The sequence below is a fragment of the Notolepis coatsorum genome, assembly GCF_963971535.1.
Source record: "Notolepis coatsorum genome assembly, chromosome: 6".
NCBI lineage: Eukaryota > Metazoa > Chordata > Actinopteri > Aulopiformes > Paralepididae > Notolepis > Notolepis coatsorum.
The window spans coordinates 174,486,409-174,501,898 of NC_140170.1; the positions used below are offsets into that span (position 1 = coordinate 174,486,409).

General features: G+C 41.1%; 1 protein-coding gene across 2 annotated transcripts in view; it reads left to right on the forward strand.

Annotated features, from left to right (window-relative positions):
* Positions 1 to 15,490, forward strand: part of ippk (inositol 1,3,4,5,6-pentakisphosphate 2-kinase) — a 62,006-nt gene that overhangs the window by 38,920 nt on the left and 7,596 nt on the right. For both annotated transcript variants that reach the window (XM_084316490.1, XM_084316491.1), the window contains exons 7-13: positions 329 to 387; positions 1,877 to 1,949; positions 3,227 to 3,379; positions 4,672 to 4,867; positions 7,486 to 7,621; positions 8,045 to 8,147; positions 11,058 to 11,152. In XM_084316490.1, the coding sequence (XP_084172616.1) occupies positions 329 to 387; positions 1,877 to 1,949; positions 3,227 to 3,379; positions 4,672 to 4,867; positions 7,486 to 7,621; positions 8,045 to 8,147; positions 11,058 to 11,152 (815 nt within the window). The remainder of the gene's footprint in view (positions 1 to 328; positions 388 to 1,876; positions 1,950 to 3,226; positions 3,380 to 4,671; positions 4,868 to 7,485; positions 7,622 to 8,044; positions 8,148 to 11,057; positions 11,153 to 15,490) is intronic.

Here is a 15,490-nt window from a genome sequence, read left to right on the forward strand (position 1 = left end):
CAGTAGTATTCTACTTCTGTATGCACCCTTTAAGATCAGTAGTATTCTACTTCTATATGCACCAACACTTTAAGATCAGTAGTATTCTACTTCTGTATGCACCCTTTAAGGTCAGTAGTATTCTACTTCTGTATGCACCAACACTTTAAGATCAGTAGTATTCTACTTCTATAACATCAGAGTGGCTCGGGAGGTAGAGCAGTCGTCTGGTAATCCGTAGGTTCCCGGTTCGATTCCCGGGCAACATGTCCAAGTGTCCTTGAGCAAGACACTTAACCCTGTCTCTGTCTCACTGTCTCTCTTTCTCTGTCTCTGTCTCTCTCTCTAGGTTGCCAGTGGGAAATGGAAGCGTCCCAGTCTGTACTGTCCCCTGGATCTGTTCTCAGGGTAATTTCATTTAAACCAAGAATCATTGAGGTCGCCCTCATTTACAGTGATGTTGAATCATTGAGGTCGCCCTCATTTACAGTGATGTTGAATCATTGAGGTCGCCCTCATTTACAGTGATGTTGAATCATTGAGGTCGCCCTCATTTACAGTGATGTTGAATCATTGAGGTCGCCCTCATTTACAGTGATGTTGAATCATTGAGGTCGCCCTCATTTACAGTGATGTTGAATCATTGAGGTCGCCCTCATTTACAGTGATGTTGAATCATTGAGGTCGCCCTCATTTACAGTGATGTTGAATCATTGAGGTCGCCCTCATTTACAGTGATGTTGAATCATTGAGGTCGCCCTCATTTACAGTGATGTTGAATCATCGAGGTCGCCCTCATTTACAGTGATGTTGAATTACAGACACGTTAAAATAAATAGGATAAAACACAGATGAAAATAAAAACAAGTTTAGGGAGGTTTCTGATTAAATTGTTAAAAATGTGTGTTGAAAATCATTCCAATAATTATAATAAAGCTATAATTACAACTATATTGGTGTTGGTACTACTATTATTACTGTTACTACTACTACTGCTGCTGCTATTACTACTAGTCTACTACTATTAGGGCTGTACCGAATGCTTCAAAAGCTTCGAAGCTTCGATCATAATGTTGACGTTCGAATTCTAAATCGACATTTGAATTTTTTTATTTTTAATAAAAAAAATATATAAAAACAATTTTAAATCTATTTTTTGTGTCTATTCAATCTGTTTAAACCAATGGGGTTTTTCTTCACAATTGCAGTTAAAGATTAGGCTACACTAATATTATACTATAAGACGTCACCATCACTTTCATACCAACCGTGCCCTTATTGGATTATTTATGTTGACGAAACTGATGAGTTATATTCATTAAAGAAAGTTGATTTAATAAAAGAAAAATACTAATTTAGTCAGATTAATCACTTTATTCAAATTGAGGATTTAGTTTATAAAAGAAATATATATATTTTTTATAGACATTCGAAGCTTCGTTCGAATACTTCAATCGAAGCTTCAAATGTTAAAAAATGACATTCGGTACAGCCCTAACTACTATTACTACCATCACTACCAATATTACTACTATTGCTGCTGCTACTATTACTGTCTAGTACTGCTACAACAATCTCAGTATCTGTCCCCTGGTCCTCCTCTATTGGTAAATAAGATGATATTTTATTTTAAAAGACGGGACTACTAGTACTACAAGGTCTAACATTTATAATCAAAAGATGAATTGGTAAAAGTACTGTGTCAATTAGTGATGTTGACTATTTGCTTGCATGTTAAATATGATGTAGTCAGTGTAGCCCTTCCACTGTTCAGATGAGCATCCTGAATGCACATATCTAGTTCCATAGGTGTACAGGAAACGTGACTAATTGCTGTGTGGTTAGGTGACAGTGGTGGCCACATTGTTTAACACAAACACCTGCTGTCTGCTCTCAGGAACAAGCAGAGAATGTACATCGCCATCAAACACTTGATGGCGGAACCACAGAATAACTTCAAGGTCTTTAAGGTGGGTCTGTCGGGACGATGATGTGTAATGTCTCTCAGGGTGGTGTGTGTATATACTAGTGGTAATGATGTGTAAATTAATGTCTCTCAGAGTGGTGTGTGTATATACTAGTGGTAATGATGTGTAATGTCTCAGGGTGGTGTGTGTATATACTAGTGGTAATGATGTGTAATGTCTCAGGGTGGTGTGTGTATATACTAGTGGTAATGATGTGTAATGTCTCAGGGTGGTGTGTGTATATACTAGTGGTAATGATGTGTAATGTCTCAGGGTGGTGTGTGTATATACTAGTGGTAATGATGTGTAATGTCTCAGGGTGGTGTGTGTATATACTAGTGGTAATGATGTGTAATGTTTCTCAGGGTGGTGTGTGTATATACTAGTGGTAATGATGTGTAATGTCTCTCAGGGTGGTGTGTGTATATACTAGTGGTAATGATGTGTAATGTCTCAGGGTGGTGTGTGTATATACTAGTGGTAATGATGTGTAATGTCTCAGGGTGGTGTGTGTATATACTAGTGGTAATGATGTGTAATGTCTCAGGGTGGTGTGTGTATATACTAGTGGTAATGATGTGTAATGTCTCAGGGTGGTGTGTGTATATACTAGTGGTAATGATGTGTAATGTTTCTCAGGGTGGTGTGTGTATATACTAGTGGTAATGATGTGTAATGTCTCAGGGTGGTGTGTGTATATACTAGTGGTAATGATGTGTAATGTCTCAGGGTGGTGTGTGTATATACTAGTGGTAATGATGTGTAATGTCTCTCAGGGTGGTGTGTGTATATACTAGTGGTAATGATGTGTAATGTCTCAGGGTGGTGTGTGTATATACTAGTGGTAATGATGTGTAATGTTTCTCAGGGTGGTGTGTGTATATACTAGTGGTAATGATGTGTAATGTCTCAGGGTGGTGTGTGTATATACTAGTGGTAATGATGTGTAATGTCTCAGGGTGGTGTGTGTATATACTAGTGGTAATGATGTGTAATGTCTCAGGGTGGTGTGTGTATATACTAGTGGTAATGATGTGTAATGTCTCAGGGTGGTGTGTGTATATACTAGTGGTAATGATGTGTAATGTCTCAGGGTGGTGTGTGTATATACTAGTGGTAATGATGTGTAATGTCTCAGGGTGGTGTGTGTATAATACTAGTGGTAATGATGTGTAATGTCTCTCTCAGGGTGGTGTGTGTATATACTAGTGGTAATGATGTGTAATGTCTCAGGGTGGTGTATGTATATACTAGTGGTAATGATGTGTAATGTCTCTCAGGGTGGTGTGTGTATATACGGGGGGAAGGAGGACTATGAAGACTTCCAGGACCTGAGTTCTCTCCTGCAGCTCATCAGACCCTACTTCCTCCATCGAAATGCAAGGATCAACGGACCCATGACCAACAAGGCTGTACTCAATGAATTTATACAGGTTAGGATCAACATACACCTGACCAACAAGGCTGTACTGAATGACTTCATACAGGTTAGGATCATCAACATACACCTGACCAACAAGGCTGTACTCAATGAAATATGGAGTGGATGAGTTGCTACACGACGGTCCAATCCCACACTTCTTGTTCCAGGTCAATTCCAGATCAATGGAAATGTCCCAAACAAACGTTAAAAAAACATACTGGCCACAGAATTATCATGCGTGTTTTTAGCTAAATTTACAGCATATCCTCCTGATTGCAGAGCTAGCAAGAAGAAACGGCTGTTATTGTATGTTCTTCTTCTGGTGTTATGAATGGCCACTTCCCCTTGGGTGTGATGGTCCTCCAAGTATGTAGTATGTCACACATACTGCACCCCATGTACTGAACCATAAGATCCAACACTGTATTGCATTTAAACTTCAGTATAATCCCTACTTCCTGCTTGGGATTACTGTGGTTGTCCTGCAGGCTGGCGTCGCGTGTACAGGTGTGAAGTGAACGGGTGTGAAGCAGGGCGTTGGTGTTGAGTCAACCATGTAAACTAGATGGACTTGACTCGATATGGCTATGCAAACCAGTTTAAAATGCACCTAAAGCAACACAAAGGCAGATGTCACAATGAACAAAAGGGCTTCATGCACTATAAACAGATTCCAATGTAACTCGCGTCTCTCTGACTCACCATCTGACTCACTGTCTTTCCTAAATATCAGATGCCATTTTCAGGCCACTCAACTGGGTCAGCTAGAAACAATGTCCTGGGACAATATGATGGTAGGCGTAGACCGTAGCGTAGAGCCTTGGATCTCAACCAGTTAACCTTATACCCAGAGAATTTAGAAGGAATGTTTATTGTACTGACTTGGCTGGATCTGTAACAAACAGCGATACATCATCAGCATAAAGCTGGAACCTCCCACTGATTCTCTTGGAAAGTTCTGATTGTTTTGCGTATAACCACTGAAACCAACAGTCTTTTATTTCTTTTTCATATCCAGGTGGTAGTGAATGCTGTATATATCTTATACTGTATATATCTTATATCACTCTATATCTTGTATCGGACTGTATATTATATTAGAATATCTTCTATCAGACTATGTATCTTCTATCTTCTATCGGACTGTATATATCTTCTATCAGACTATGTATCTTCCATCTATCTTCTATCAGACAGTATATATCTTCTATCCGACTATGTATCTTCTATCTTCTATCGGACTGTATATATCTTCTATCAGACTATGCATCTTCTATCAGACTATGTCTTTTTTTCTTCCAGGTGTTGGTGAACACCCTGTTGAGCAGCGGAGGAGAGGAGAAGGGTGAACGAGTGGAGCGAGGGATGAGGGCGGACAGGAAGCTGAAGGGTGAACGAGTGGAGCGAGGGATGAGGGCGGATAGGAAGATGCTCCACCTGCCGGAGGGGAGGAGCGTCTGTGAGGCCAGTCTGCTCACCAGGGAGCTGATCAGAAACGGTCAGGAGCTTTTCTCTCCGTCGTTCTTGTCTCGGTCTTGTTGTTGATGGTCTGTCTCTGTCTTTCTCGTCTCTGTCTTGTTGTTGTTGGTCTGTCTCTGTCTTTCTTGTCTCTGTCTTGTTGTTGTTGGTCTGTTTCTGTCTTTCTTGTCTGTCTTGTTGGTCTGTGTTTCTGTCTTTCTTGTCTCTGTCTTGTTGTTGTTGGTCTGTGTCTCTGTCTTTCTTGTCTCTGTCTTGTTGTTGGTCTGTGTCTCTGTCTTTCTTGTCTCTGTCTTGTTGTTGTTGGTCTGTGTCTCTGTCTTTCTTGTCTCTGTCTTGTTGTTGTTGGTCTGTGTCTCTGTCTTTCTTGTCTCTGTCTTGTTGTTGATGGTCTGTGTCTCTGTCTTTCTTGTCTCTGTCTTGTTGTTGTTGGTCTCTGTCTTTCTTGTCTCTGTCTTGTTGTTGATGGTCTGTGTCTCTGTCTTTCTTGTCTCTGTCTTGTTGGTCTGTGTTTCTGTCTTTCTTGTCTCTGTCTTGTTGGTCTGTTTCTGTCTTTCTTGTCTCTGTCTTGTTGGTCTGTGTCTCTGTCTTTCTTGTTGGTCTGTGTCTGTCTTTCTTGTCTCTGTCTTGTTGTTGTTGGTCTGTTTCTGTCTTTCTTGTCTGTCTTGTTGGTCTGTGTTTCTGTCTTTCTTGTCTCTGTCTTGTTGGTCTGTGTTTCTGTCTTTCTTGTCTCTGTCTTGTTGGTCTGTGTCTCTGTCTTTCTTGTTGGTCTGTTTCTGTCTTTCTTGTCTCCATCTTGTTAGTCTGTGTTTCTGTCTTTCTTGTCTGTCTTGTTGGTCTGTGTCTCTGTCTTTCTTGTCTCTGTCTTGTTGGTCTGTGTCTCTGTCTTTCTTGTTGGTCTGTGTTTCTGTCTTTCTTGTCTCCATCTTGTTAGTCTGTGTTTCTGTCTTGTTGGTCTGTGTTTCTGTCTTTCTTGTTGGTCTGTGTCTTTCTTGTCTCGGTCTTGTTGGTCTCTCTGTCTTTCTTGTCTCTGTCTTGTTGGTCTGTGTTTCTGTCTTTCTTGTCTGTCTTGTTGGTCTGTGTCTCTGTCTTTCTTGTCTGTCTTGTTGGTCTGTGTCTGTGTCTTTCTTGTCTGTCTTGTTGGTCTGTGTCTCTGTCTTTCTTGTCTCTGTCTTGTTGGTCTGTGTCTCTGTCTTTCTTGTCTCTGTCTTGTTGGTCTGTGTTTCTGTCTTTCTTGTCTCTGTCTTGTTGGTCTGTGTCTTTCTTGTCTCTGTCTTGTTGGTCTGTGTCTCTGTCTTTCTTGTCTCTGTCTTGTTGGTCTGTGTCTTTCTTGTCTCTGTCTTGTTGGTCTGTGTTTCTGTCTTTCTTGTCTCTGTCTTGTTGGTCTGTGTTTCTGTCTTTCTTGTCTCTGTCTTGTTGGTCTGTGTCTCTGTCTTGTTGGTCTGTGTCTTTCTTGTCTCTGTCTTGTTGGTCTGTGTTTCTGTCTTTCTTGTCTCTGTCTTGTTGGTCTCTGTCTTTCTTGTCTCTGTCTTGTTGGTCTGTGTCTCTGTCTTTCTTGTCTCCGTCTTGTTGGTCTGTGTCTCTGTCTTTCTTGTCTCCGTCTTGTTGGTCTGTGTTTCTGTCTTTCTTGTCTCCGTCTTGTTGGTCTGTGTTTCTGTCTTTCTTGTTGGTCTGTGTCTTTCTTGTCTCGGTCTTGTTGGTCTGTGTTTCTGTCTTTCTTGTCTCTGTCTTGTTGGTCTGTGTTTCTGTCTTTCTTGTCTCTGTCTTGTTGGTCTGTGTTTCTGTCTTTCTTGTTGGTCTGTGTCTTTCTTGTCTCGGTCTTGTTGGTCTGTGTCTCTGTCTTTCTTGTCTCCGTCTTGTTGGTCTGTGTTTCTGTCTTTCTTGTCTCTGTCTTGTTGGTCTGTGTTTCTGTCTTTCTTGTCTCTGTCTTGTTGGTCTGTGTTTCTGTCTTTCTTGTTGGTCTGTGTCTTTCTTGTCTCGGTCTTGTTGGTCTGTGTCTCTGTCTTTCTTGTCTCCGTCTTGTTGGTCTGTGTTTCTGTCTTTCTTGTTGGTCTGTGTCTTTCTTGTCTCGGTCTTGTTGGTCTGTGTCTCTCTTTCTTGTTGGTCTGTCTCTTTCTCTTGTTGATGGTCTGTGTCTCGGTCTCTGGCTCTTCCCACTGGGACAGGCTTCCCTAAACCATCTCACTGCTCATCTTTCATTCCTTTAAACTCCAGTGTTGTGCTCCTATATATCTTTCTCTGTGTGTGTCTAGCCGTGTCTCTCAGGTTCTCAGGATTTACCCAGAGTGTGATTTTTAGTAAATCAAGTCAAACCTTTCTCTAAATGCCCTTTGTGTGTGTGTCTCTGTGTGCGTGTGTCTCTGTGTGTGTGTGTCTCTGTGTGTGTGTGTCTCTGTGTGCGTGTGTGTCTGTGTGCGTGTGTCTCTGTGTGCGTGTGTCTCTGTGTGCGTGTGTCTCTGTGTGCGTGTGTCTCTGTGTGTGTGTGTCTCTGTGTGTGTGTGTCTCTGTGTGTGTGTGCGTCTGTCTCTGTGTGCGTGTGTCTCTGTGTGCGTGTGTCTCTGTGTCTCTGTGTGCGTCTGTCTCTGTGTGCGTGTGTCTCTGTGTGCGTGTGTCTCTGTGTCTCTGTGTCTCTGTGTGCAGGGTCCCAGGGCCTGCCCAGAGACTGTGTCCTGGCTCGGATCGTCCAGACTCAGATGCTGGACAGTCTGGATATAGAAGGACTTCATCCTCTCTACAGGAGAGTAGAGCAGCACGTCCACGACTTCCCTAAAGAAAGGTACAACTATAGAAATGATCACTAACAAACTGTAATACTACATAAATACTACTAGTTTTACCTGTAAAACAAACCTGCTTTATTATAGAAACTAGGGGCGTAAAATAATGTGCACCAAGCAGCAGCCACCAACCTCTTCTCTAGTAGCCTACAACACGTGCGGCGGGGCTTAATTGTAGGGGGCGGGGCACACATGGACTAACGAAAGCAGATCTCCCCACATTATTCCTATCAGATTGTATATTTTATCAGACTATATATTTTAGGAGACTGCATATTATATCAGACTGTATATATCTTCTATCAGACTGTATATATCTTATACTGTTTATCTTCTATCAGACTGTATATATCTTATACTGTTTATCTTCTATCAGACTGTATATCTCCTATCAGACTGATGGTCTTGTCTGTATTGTGTAGGAGTCGTCTGCAGATAGACGGTCCGTACGACGAGACCTTCCTGGAGAAGCTTCAGAAATGTCCGTCTGAAGATGATGGCTCTATAGAGTACGCTGTGGCCAAGGTAGGACACTTCATTAATTTAATCAGTTAATTCCCCAAAAAATGTTGAATACACAAATGTGGCTGGGGGAACTGATTCACTCAGCATGAATGGACTAAGTCAATAAAAAACAATACATGCAAAAAAAAACATTAATCGATACATCGTTACACCCCTACTTGAGGTTTATTTTTTTGTTCCTAAATGATGAGTGGCTGTGTTGTTGTTGTGATCTTTTCTCAGCCTTCGTGTGGATTCTCTTCTTCTTTCACAGAGCAGTTCTCAGTCTGCCAGGGTCACAGCGCTGTTGGTCATTAACACTTTGACGACCGATGGGCTTAGTCTAATTAGTGGCTAGAGGACCGGGGAATGTAAACAAACATGTGTGTTTTCTAACAGCTATATCTATACTTTATAGTGTTGCTATCTGTCCATTCTCATTGTCAATTGAGTGCATAAACTGTCCCTTCAGAATGGCTTAAAGAAAAAGAAAAATCCATCGGTAGGTTGTCATTTTATAGCGCCGTGAATATAAGCTTTATCGCACATTTCGTATCTATTTTCTGGAAAGCTAGTTATAGAGCTAAAGGCTACTAACGTTATATTCAACGGCATTTCCGTTGTATATATGCTAATGAAATAACATAAACTGCTTATGATCCGGACTATCCCAGAGCATCTATGGATGAAAGGGGGGGCGGCGGGGGATGTCGATTAGTATTATTGATTACCAATACAGTGTCCGTGTAAGTAGCCACATTCACAGATCGATTGCTAGCGTTGCATAGCAAGCAAGCTCCGATCCGGCTATAAATTAGGTGATAAATGTCTTACCGTCAGCTTACAGTGTGGTGCTCAACATCAACAGGGATGAGCATGTCACTAATGCAAACTTGTATGGGGGGGTGCTAAGGGTGAGCGAGAAAGTGGCAGTCAGGAGAATGAGGCTGGCAGGTCACTGCCAGAGACATCATGAGATGCCAACCAGCAAACTTGTGCTGTGGGAACCAACACACGGTCATCGATCACGAGGACGTCCCACATTAACCTACGTGGACGTACTCAGGAGAGATGCGGGAACAGAATGCACCGGCGAGCTAGCCAGATGCATGGAGGATCGGGATGACTGGAAGCACCGATGGAGGGTCCGTCCGAGGACGACCTAGATAGATATAGCCCGTGTGATACCCGGCAGCATTTCCCCGTTATCGATCGGCATCTGGTAGATCGATATGTCCATTGGTTGATTATAAATCCCCTTATTCCATGGTGAAATCTCCGCTTCGAAACGTGATACACGGTGCATGCTGTTGGTTTGTGATCAGAGTAATATGATACTCCGTTGGAGGGTAAAAAAAAATATATTCCATTCGCCCACAATGATACTGCAGTGGAGCGATGGCGCCCCTAAGAGGATCTGGCCGGTATTGCATGTTGCCGATTCCACAGAGGCGGGTAGATCTGCAGAGTCTATCGGGGATCTTGATCCGGTTATTAATATGGAATAAAACGATAACAACTTGCCACGGCTATATACGTGCCTCTGGTCCACAACGCATGGTACCGAAACACGTATATATATATGTGGCTGGTCCTTAAAGTGTTAAGATTATCTTCTTCCTTCACAGAGCAGTTCTCAGTCTGCCAGGGTCACAGCGCTGTTGGTCATTAAGATTATCTTCTTCTTTCACAGAGCAGTTCTCAGTCTGCCAGGGTCACAGCGCTGTTGGTCATTAAGATTCTCTTCTTCCTCCACAGAGCAGTTCTCAGTCTGCCAGGGTCACAGCGCTGTTGGTCATTTAAAGATCCCATGAAAGAAGACGTGTTTTTCCTCTATTTTACTCTGTCCAGAAAGTCATGAGTACTTATCATTAGAGAAAGTAATCATGAGTACTTATCATTAGAGAAAGTAATCATGAGTACTTATCAATAGAGAAAGTAATCATGAGTACTTATCATTAGAGAAAGTAATCATGAGTACTTATCAATAGAGAAAGTAATCATGAGTACTTATCAATAGAGAAAGTAATCATGAGTACTTATCATTAGAGAAAGTAATCATGAGTACTTATCAATAGAGAAAGTAATCATGAGTACTTATCATTAGAGAAAGTAATCATGAGTACTTATCAATAGAGAACGTAATCATGAGTACTTATCATTAGAGAAAGTAATCATGAGTTGAGTACTTATCAATAGAGAAAGTAATCATGAGTACTTATCATTAGAGAAAGTAATCATGAGTGCTTATCAATAGAGAAAGTAATCATGAGTACTTATCATTAGAGAAAGTAATCATGAGTACTTATCAATAGAGAAAGTAATCATGAGTACTTATCATTAGAGAAAGTAATCATGAGTACTTATCATTAGAGAAAGTAATCATGAGTACTTATCAATAGAGAAAGTAATCATGAGTACTTATCATTAGAGAAAGTAATCATGAGTACTTATCATTAGAGAAAGTAATCATGAGTACTTATCAATAGAGAAAGTAATCATGAGTACTTATCATTAGAGAAAGTAATCATGAGTACTTATCATTAGAGAAAGTAATCATGAGTACTTATCAATACTTCTATCAAGTATAATTATCGAGCGCAGCTCCACCTGTTAACGTTACTTGTTGCTCCGCTGGGAAATAGTTCATCGCTGCGTCATTTATACAACTTGGTTTAATCCAAGTGGGTTTGGAGACTTGAGTTACGCAACGAGACATTCCTCCTTCCGCTCTGCGTGTCTTAGTGACCAGGAATGTAAACACCAGCCGCCAGACATTCTGCCTGATGGCAAAGATATGGAAGGCGGTCAACAAGCACAATGCAATGAATTGTGTTTATCTTTATACGTTAAGGGTCTCAAATGAACGTGTGATATTGACGGCCCTACTTAATAATAATGTTTATTTATTTGCGTCTGTTCTGTGCTCAGGTCCACCAGTACCGCGTTGCCATGACAGCCAAGGACTGCTCCGTCATGGTTACCTTGGTGCCCAGTGGAGAGGAAGAGGACGAGGAAGACGAAGGGTGAGTCGAACAGATTCTGAAAATTCCAAGATCTTATCTTTTAATCGATGCCTTTTTTCAGTGGATGTGAAGATATTTGCTAAACGCTATTCCTAGCCTGCAGATGCTGAACGACTACAGAAATCAAATTATCTTCTGTTGACAACAATGCCAGGTGCTGTTCAGCCGAATAGAATCAATATAAAATCACAATGCAGTTGAATCAGGACCTCATGAAGGATCTGATACCCAGCTGTAGAGCATTAATACCAGAGCACCTCTCAAGACCTTCAAGGAGAGGTACAGTGTAATTAGCCCCACAGACCACTAGAGGGAGCCAGTCACATCAACTGACTGACCCGACAATGAGTCTTGGTCCTATAGGGAGGTATAGTGGTTACGTTATTGCTGTGTCCGGCCGTTCCACCATCTTGAAAACGCGATGTATTTTCAGTTGCCCATTTCTAAATCGTCTCGTTTAAAACAAATAAAGCATTAACATTTGCATGGTGCTCACCATGAAAATATTCGCAATTAATCATAAAAAAAAATCGCCAAATTTTATTTCAACCAAAAATGCTTAAACAATCATGTTAGTGATAGAATGGAAAAATGTTTGTGCAAAAATCGAAAGCTTTTCAATTTCCATGCGGCAGAATTGTTACAATAGCCGACAATCTATTTTCCCAATGATAAACACCTATATGGGTGGACCTCGCGGGCTGTCCAAAGTGACGTCAGACTATACCTCCCTATAGAGGTCGTTCGCAGATAGATTACTTGTATATATCAGACTGATTGACCTCACATTGTATTGTCTTGTATGTATTATATCAGATTTATAATATCAGAACCGATAGACATTAGGTTTAGCCCATGATAAAAAATATATCACAATATTTCTTAGTTTTGAAAATATAACAGTATTTGATGGTATTTTGTTTTCCAGTATAAAACTATAAATTATAATGTGAGTGGCGGCTACGTGGCGCAGTGGGCAAGGCGCTTGCAACGAATGCTGGAGACTAGGCTCGAACAGGATGCTTCCTGTTCGAGCCCCGCTCTCCACATTGCTTTCAGTTTAGCTGGTCGTCCACAGTAATACACATTGGCCGTATTACGGGGAGGGAAACTGATGGGTGGGGATCGGGCGGTGTGGACAGCGACTCCTACAGGTCGGTTTGTGCGCCTGCGCAGTAGAATCAAGAAGCGACGGGGGCGGGGCCCCTCCAAAGCCCAGACCCCAGACGCTGAAAGATCGAGCTGCGCAGGTGAAAAGATGCGACTGCTGTTGCCTCAAGTACCGGAGGGGACTTGTGCTATGTATGACTTAGTCCACATTGCAGCCGGCTTGTGGGAGGCAAGAAACAGCGTTCGAGACAGGGGAGGGTTGAATTGGATGATACGAAAAATTGGGATGGGAGAAAAATAGAAAATGGGAGAAAAAGTGGATAAAAAAAAATATATATATAATGTGATGACATATTTTTATATATATCTTCTTGTAATACAATTGTGATGGTGCAAGTTCATTCAAAATGGCCTATTTATATATAAATTCAAGAGGTTTATTCATCACATACACGACATATAGTGAAATGAAGGTGGACAATTAGAGAAAGTACTGCAGGAAGGATTATTATATTTGACTAACTTAAACATACAGTATGTATTTTTATACAGTAAGGGCGGGATCCACAAAGAATGGATTGCGCACTGCTAATTGCACCCGCCGATTCTGCTCCGTCTTTGCGAGCTATCCACTAAAGGACATTGCGCGATGAGATACCAGCGCAGACACGCCCAATATGTGTGGCTCGCGAGCAGTCTGCTCTCCTGACAGCGCTGTTGGCAGAAATGTGTGTGTGCTTAAATACAAATTAAGCAAGCTCTATACATTACGAAGTAAACGAAATACAATACGAAATGAACGGAATACTAAAGAAAATAGATCTTATCAACAGTATCTAATTTGTTCGAGAAATATAAAGCCACATGCCGATAGCCTTCGCAACGCGTGATTTAAAAATAAACTATATAGAAATAAGGCTAAGCACTAAAGGTCATTTCAAATGCTTGGTTCTGACTCTGAGATGATCAATACAGTAAACATTTATTTCTGATAGGCGTGCTGATCAGCAGTAATGCAACGTCATGATTATTATGAAGTTATTATTATTCAATTAAAAATAACTCCTTATTATGAAATCAAATATAGGCTAGGGATTTACAAGTTAATAAAGAGATTGACTATATATTAAATGGGATAGAAACTAAATAAAATGTAGCACAATAGGGGCGGCTGAATGGCGCAAGGCGCTTGCCACTAACACAGGAGACACTGGGTTCGAGCCCAGCTCTCGGCGTTGCTACCGGCTGGCCGGTCGTTCGTACTAACACAATTGGCAGTGTTAGAGGGTGGGAAAGCCGGTGGGTGGGGATTGGACGTTGTGGACAGCGACTCCTACAGGTCGGTTTGGTGACGCCGGTGCGGCGGAAGCCGGAAGTGTCGGGGGCAGCGTGAGCCTCCCACGTGTTACTCCTCGCCACAGAGTTCGAGCTGCTGTGGTGAAAAGATGCGACAGGCTGCCTCCTTGTCTACCGGAGGGGACACGTGATGCAAGGCTTCTGTCCTCACTACAACCGACCAGTGGGAGGCATAGTCAAGACAGGGGAGGGAAGAATTGGATAATACGAAATTGGGATGGGAGAAAAATAGAAAATGGGGAGAAAAAGTGGATTAAAAAAAAAAAAAATTAGCACAATAGAATATAGGTAGTAGGGGTGGGGGGGAAATCGATACGTAGTAGTATCGCGATACTTTGCGTTAATTTCAATACCTGTAATAGTACAGTAGTACACACACACACGTGCATTCAGTTAAGTTGGAATATGACTGTAATACAAACAGTTCAGTTTGTCAGGTACATGCAACACGGATTACAGTTTTTACATTTGTCTGCTTGAGAAAATACCATGTTCTGCAATAAAAATGATTGGAGTGAGATGAACAGTAATATCATGTTTCTCCAGTGTTTTCCTCCTCTAGCACTACACAGCAAGTAGGACTTGTCTTTTTGAAAGTGGTGACTATTGGTTACAGGCAGAAGTACACAAACATTCTGTGCAGGGCCTCTATTGTGGTCTTTGTAAAGTTCTGCTTCCATGGCAGTTCACCATTTTATGGAATGTGAAGATGAAGATATGAAGATGCGTATAAACAATAATGTAAATCTATACATGTTCCATTGGGATATTGACTAGTATGTGGAATATTAATGTCCATGTAACGCGTTGTGAAGTCCACCAGGTGGAGCCACAGAGCTTGATACGGTTCACTCTAATTATTTGAATCAGACGGCAGTCAAAGCAGAAATATAACGGATATGATACAGAACATAAGTAACATATTATATTGTGTCATAATGGGCGAGTGACTCGGGAGGTAGAATGGTCATCTGGTAGTCGGAAGGTTCCTGGTTGGATTCCCGGGCAGCGTGTCAGAAGTGTCCTTGAGCAAGACCCCTACCTGCTCCTGATGAGCAGGTTGGCTCCTGCCATTGATGTGTGGGGAACAAATTGTAAAGCGCTTTGGATAAAAGCTGCTATATAAATGGATAAAGGCCCTATATAAATGGATAAAAGCCCCATATAAATGGATAAAAGCCCTATATAAATGGATAAAAGCCCTATATAAATGGATAAAGGCCCTATATAAATGGATAAAAGCCCTATATAAATGGATAAAAGCCCTATATAAATGGATAAAGGCCCTATATAAATAGATAAAGGCCCTATATAAATGGATAAAGGCCCTATATAAATGGATAAAAGCCCTATATAAATGGATAAAGGCCCTATATAAATGGATAAAAGCCCTATATAAATGGATAAAGGCCCTATATAAATGGATAAAAGCCCCATATAAATGGATAAAAGCCCTATATAAATGGATAAAAGCCCCATATAAATGGATAAAGGCCCTATATAAATGGATAAAAGCCCTATATAAATGGATAAAGGCCCTATATAAATGGATAAAAGCCCTATATAAATGGATAAAGGCCCTATATAAATGGATAAAAGCCCTATATAAATGGATAAAGGCCCTATATAAATGGATAAAAGCCCTATATAAATAGATAAAGGCCCTATATAAATGGATAAAGGCCCTATATAAATGGATAAAGGCCCTATATAAATGGATAAAAGCCCTATATAAATGGATAAAGGCCCTATATAAATGGATAAAGGCCCTATATAAATGGATAAAGGCCCTATATAAATGGATAAAAGCCCTATATAAATGGATAAAGGCCCTATATAAATGGATAAAGCCAAGGCCCTATATAAATGGAT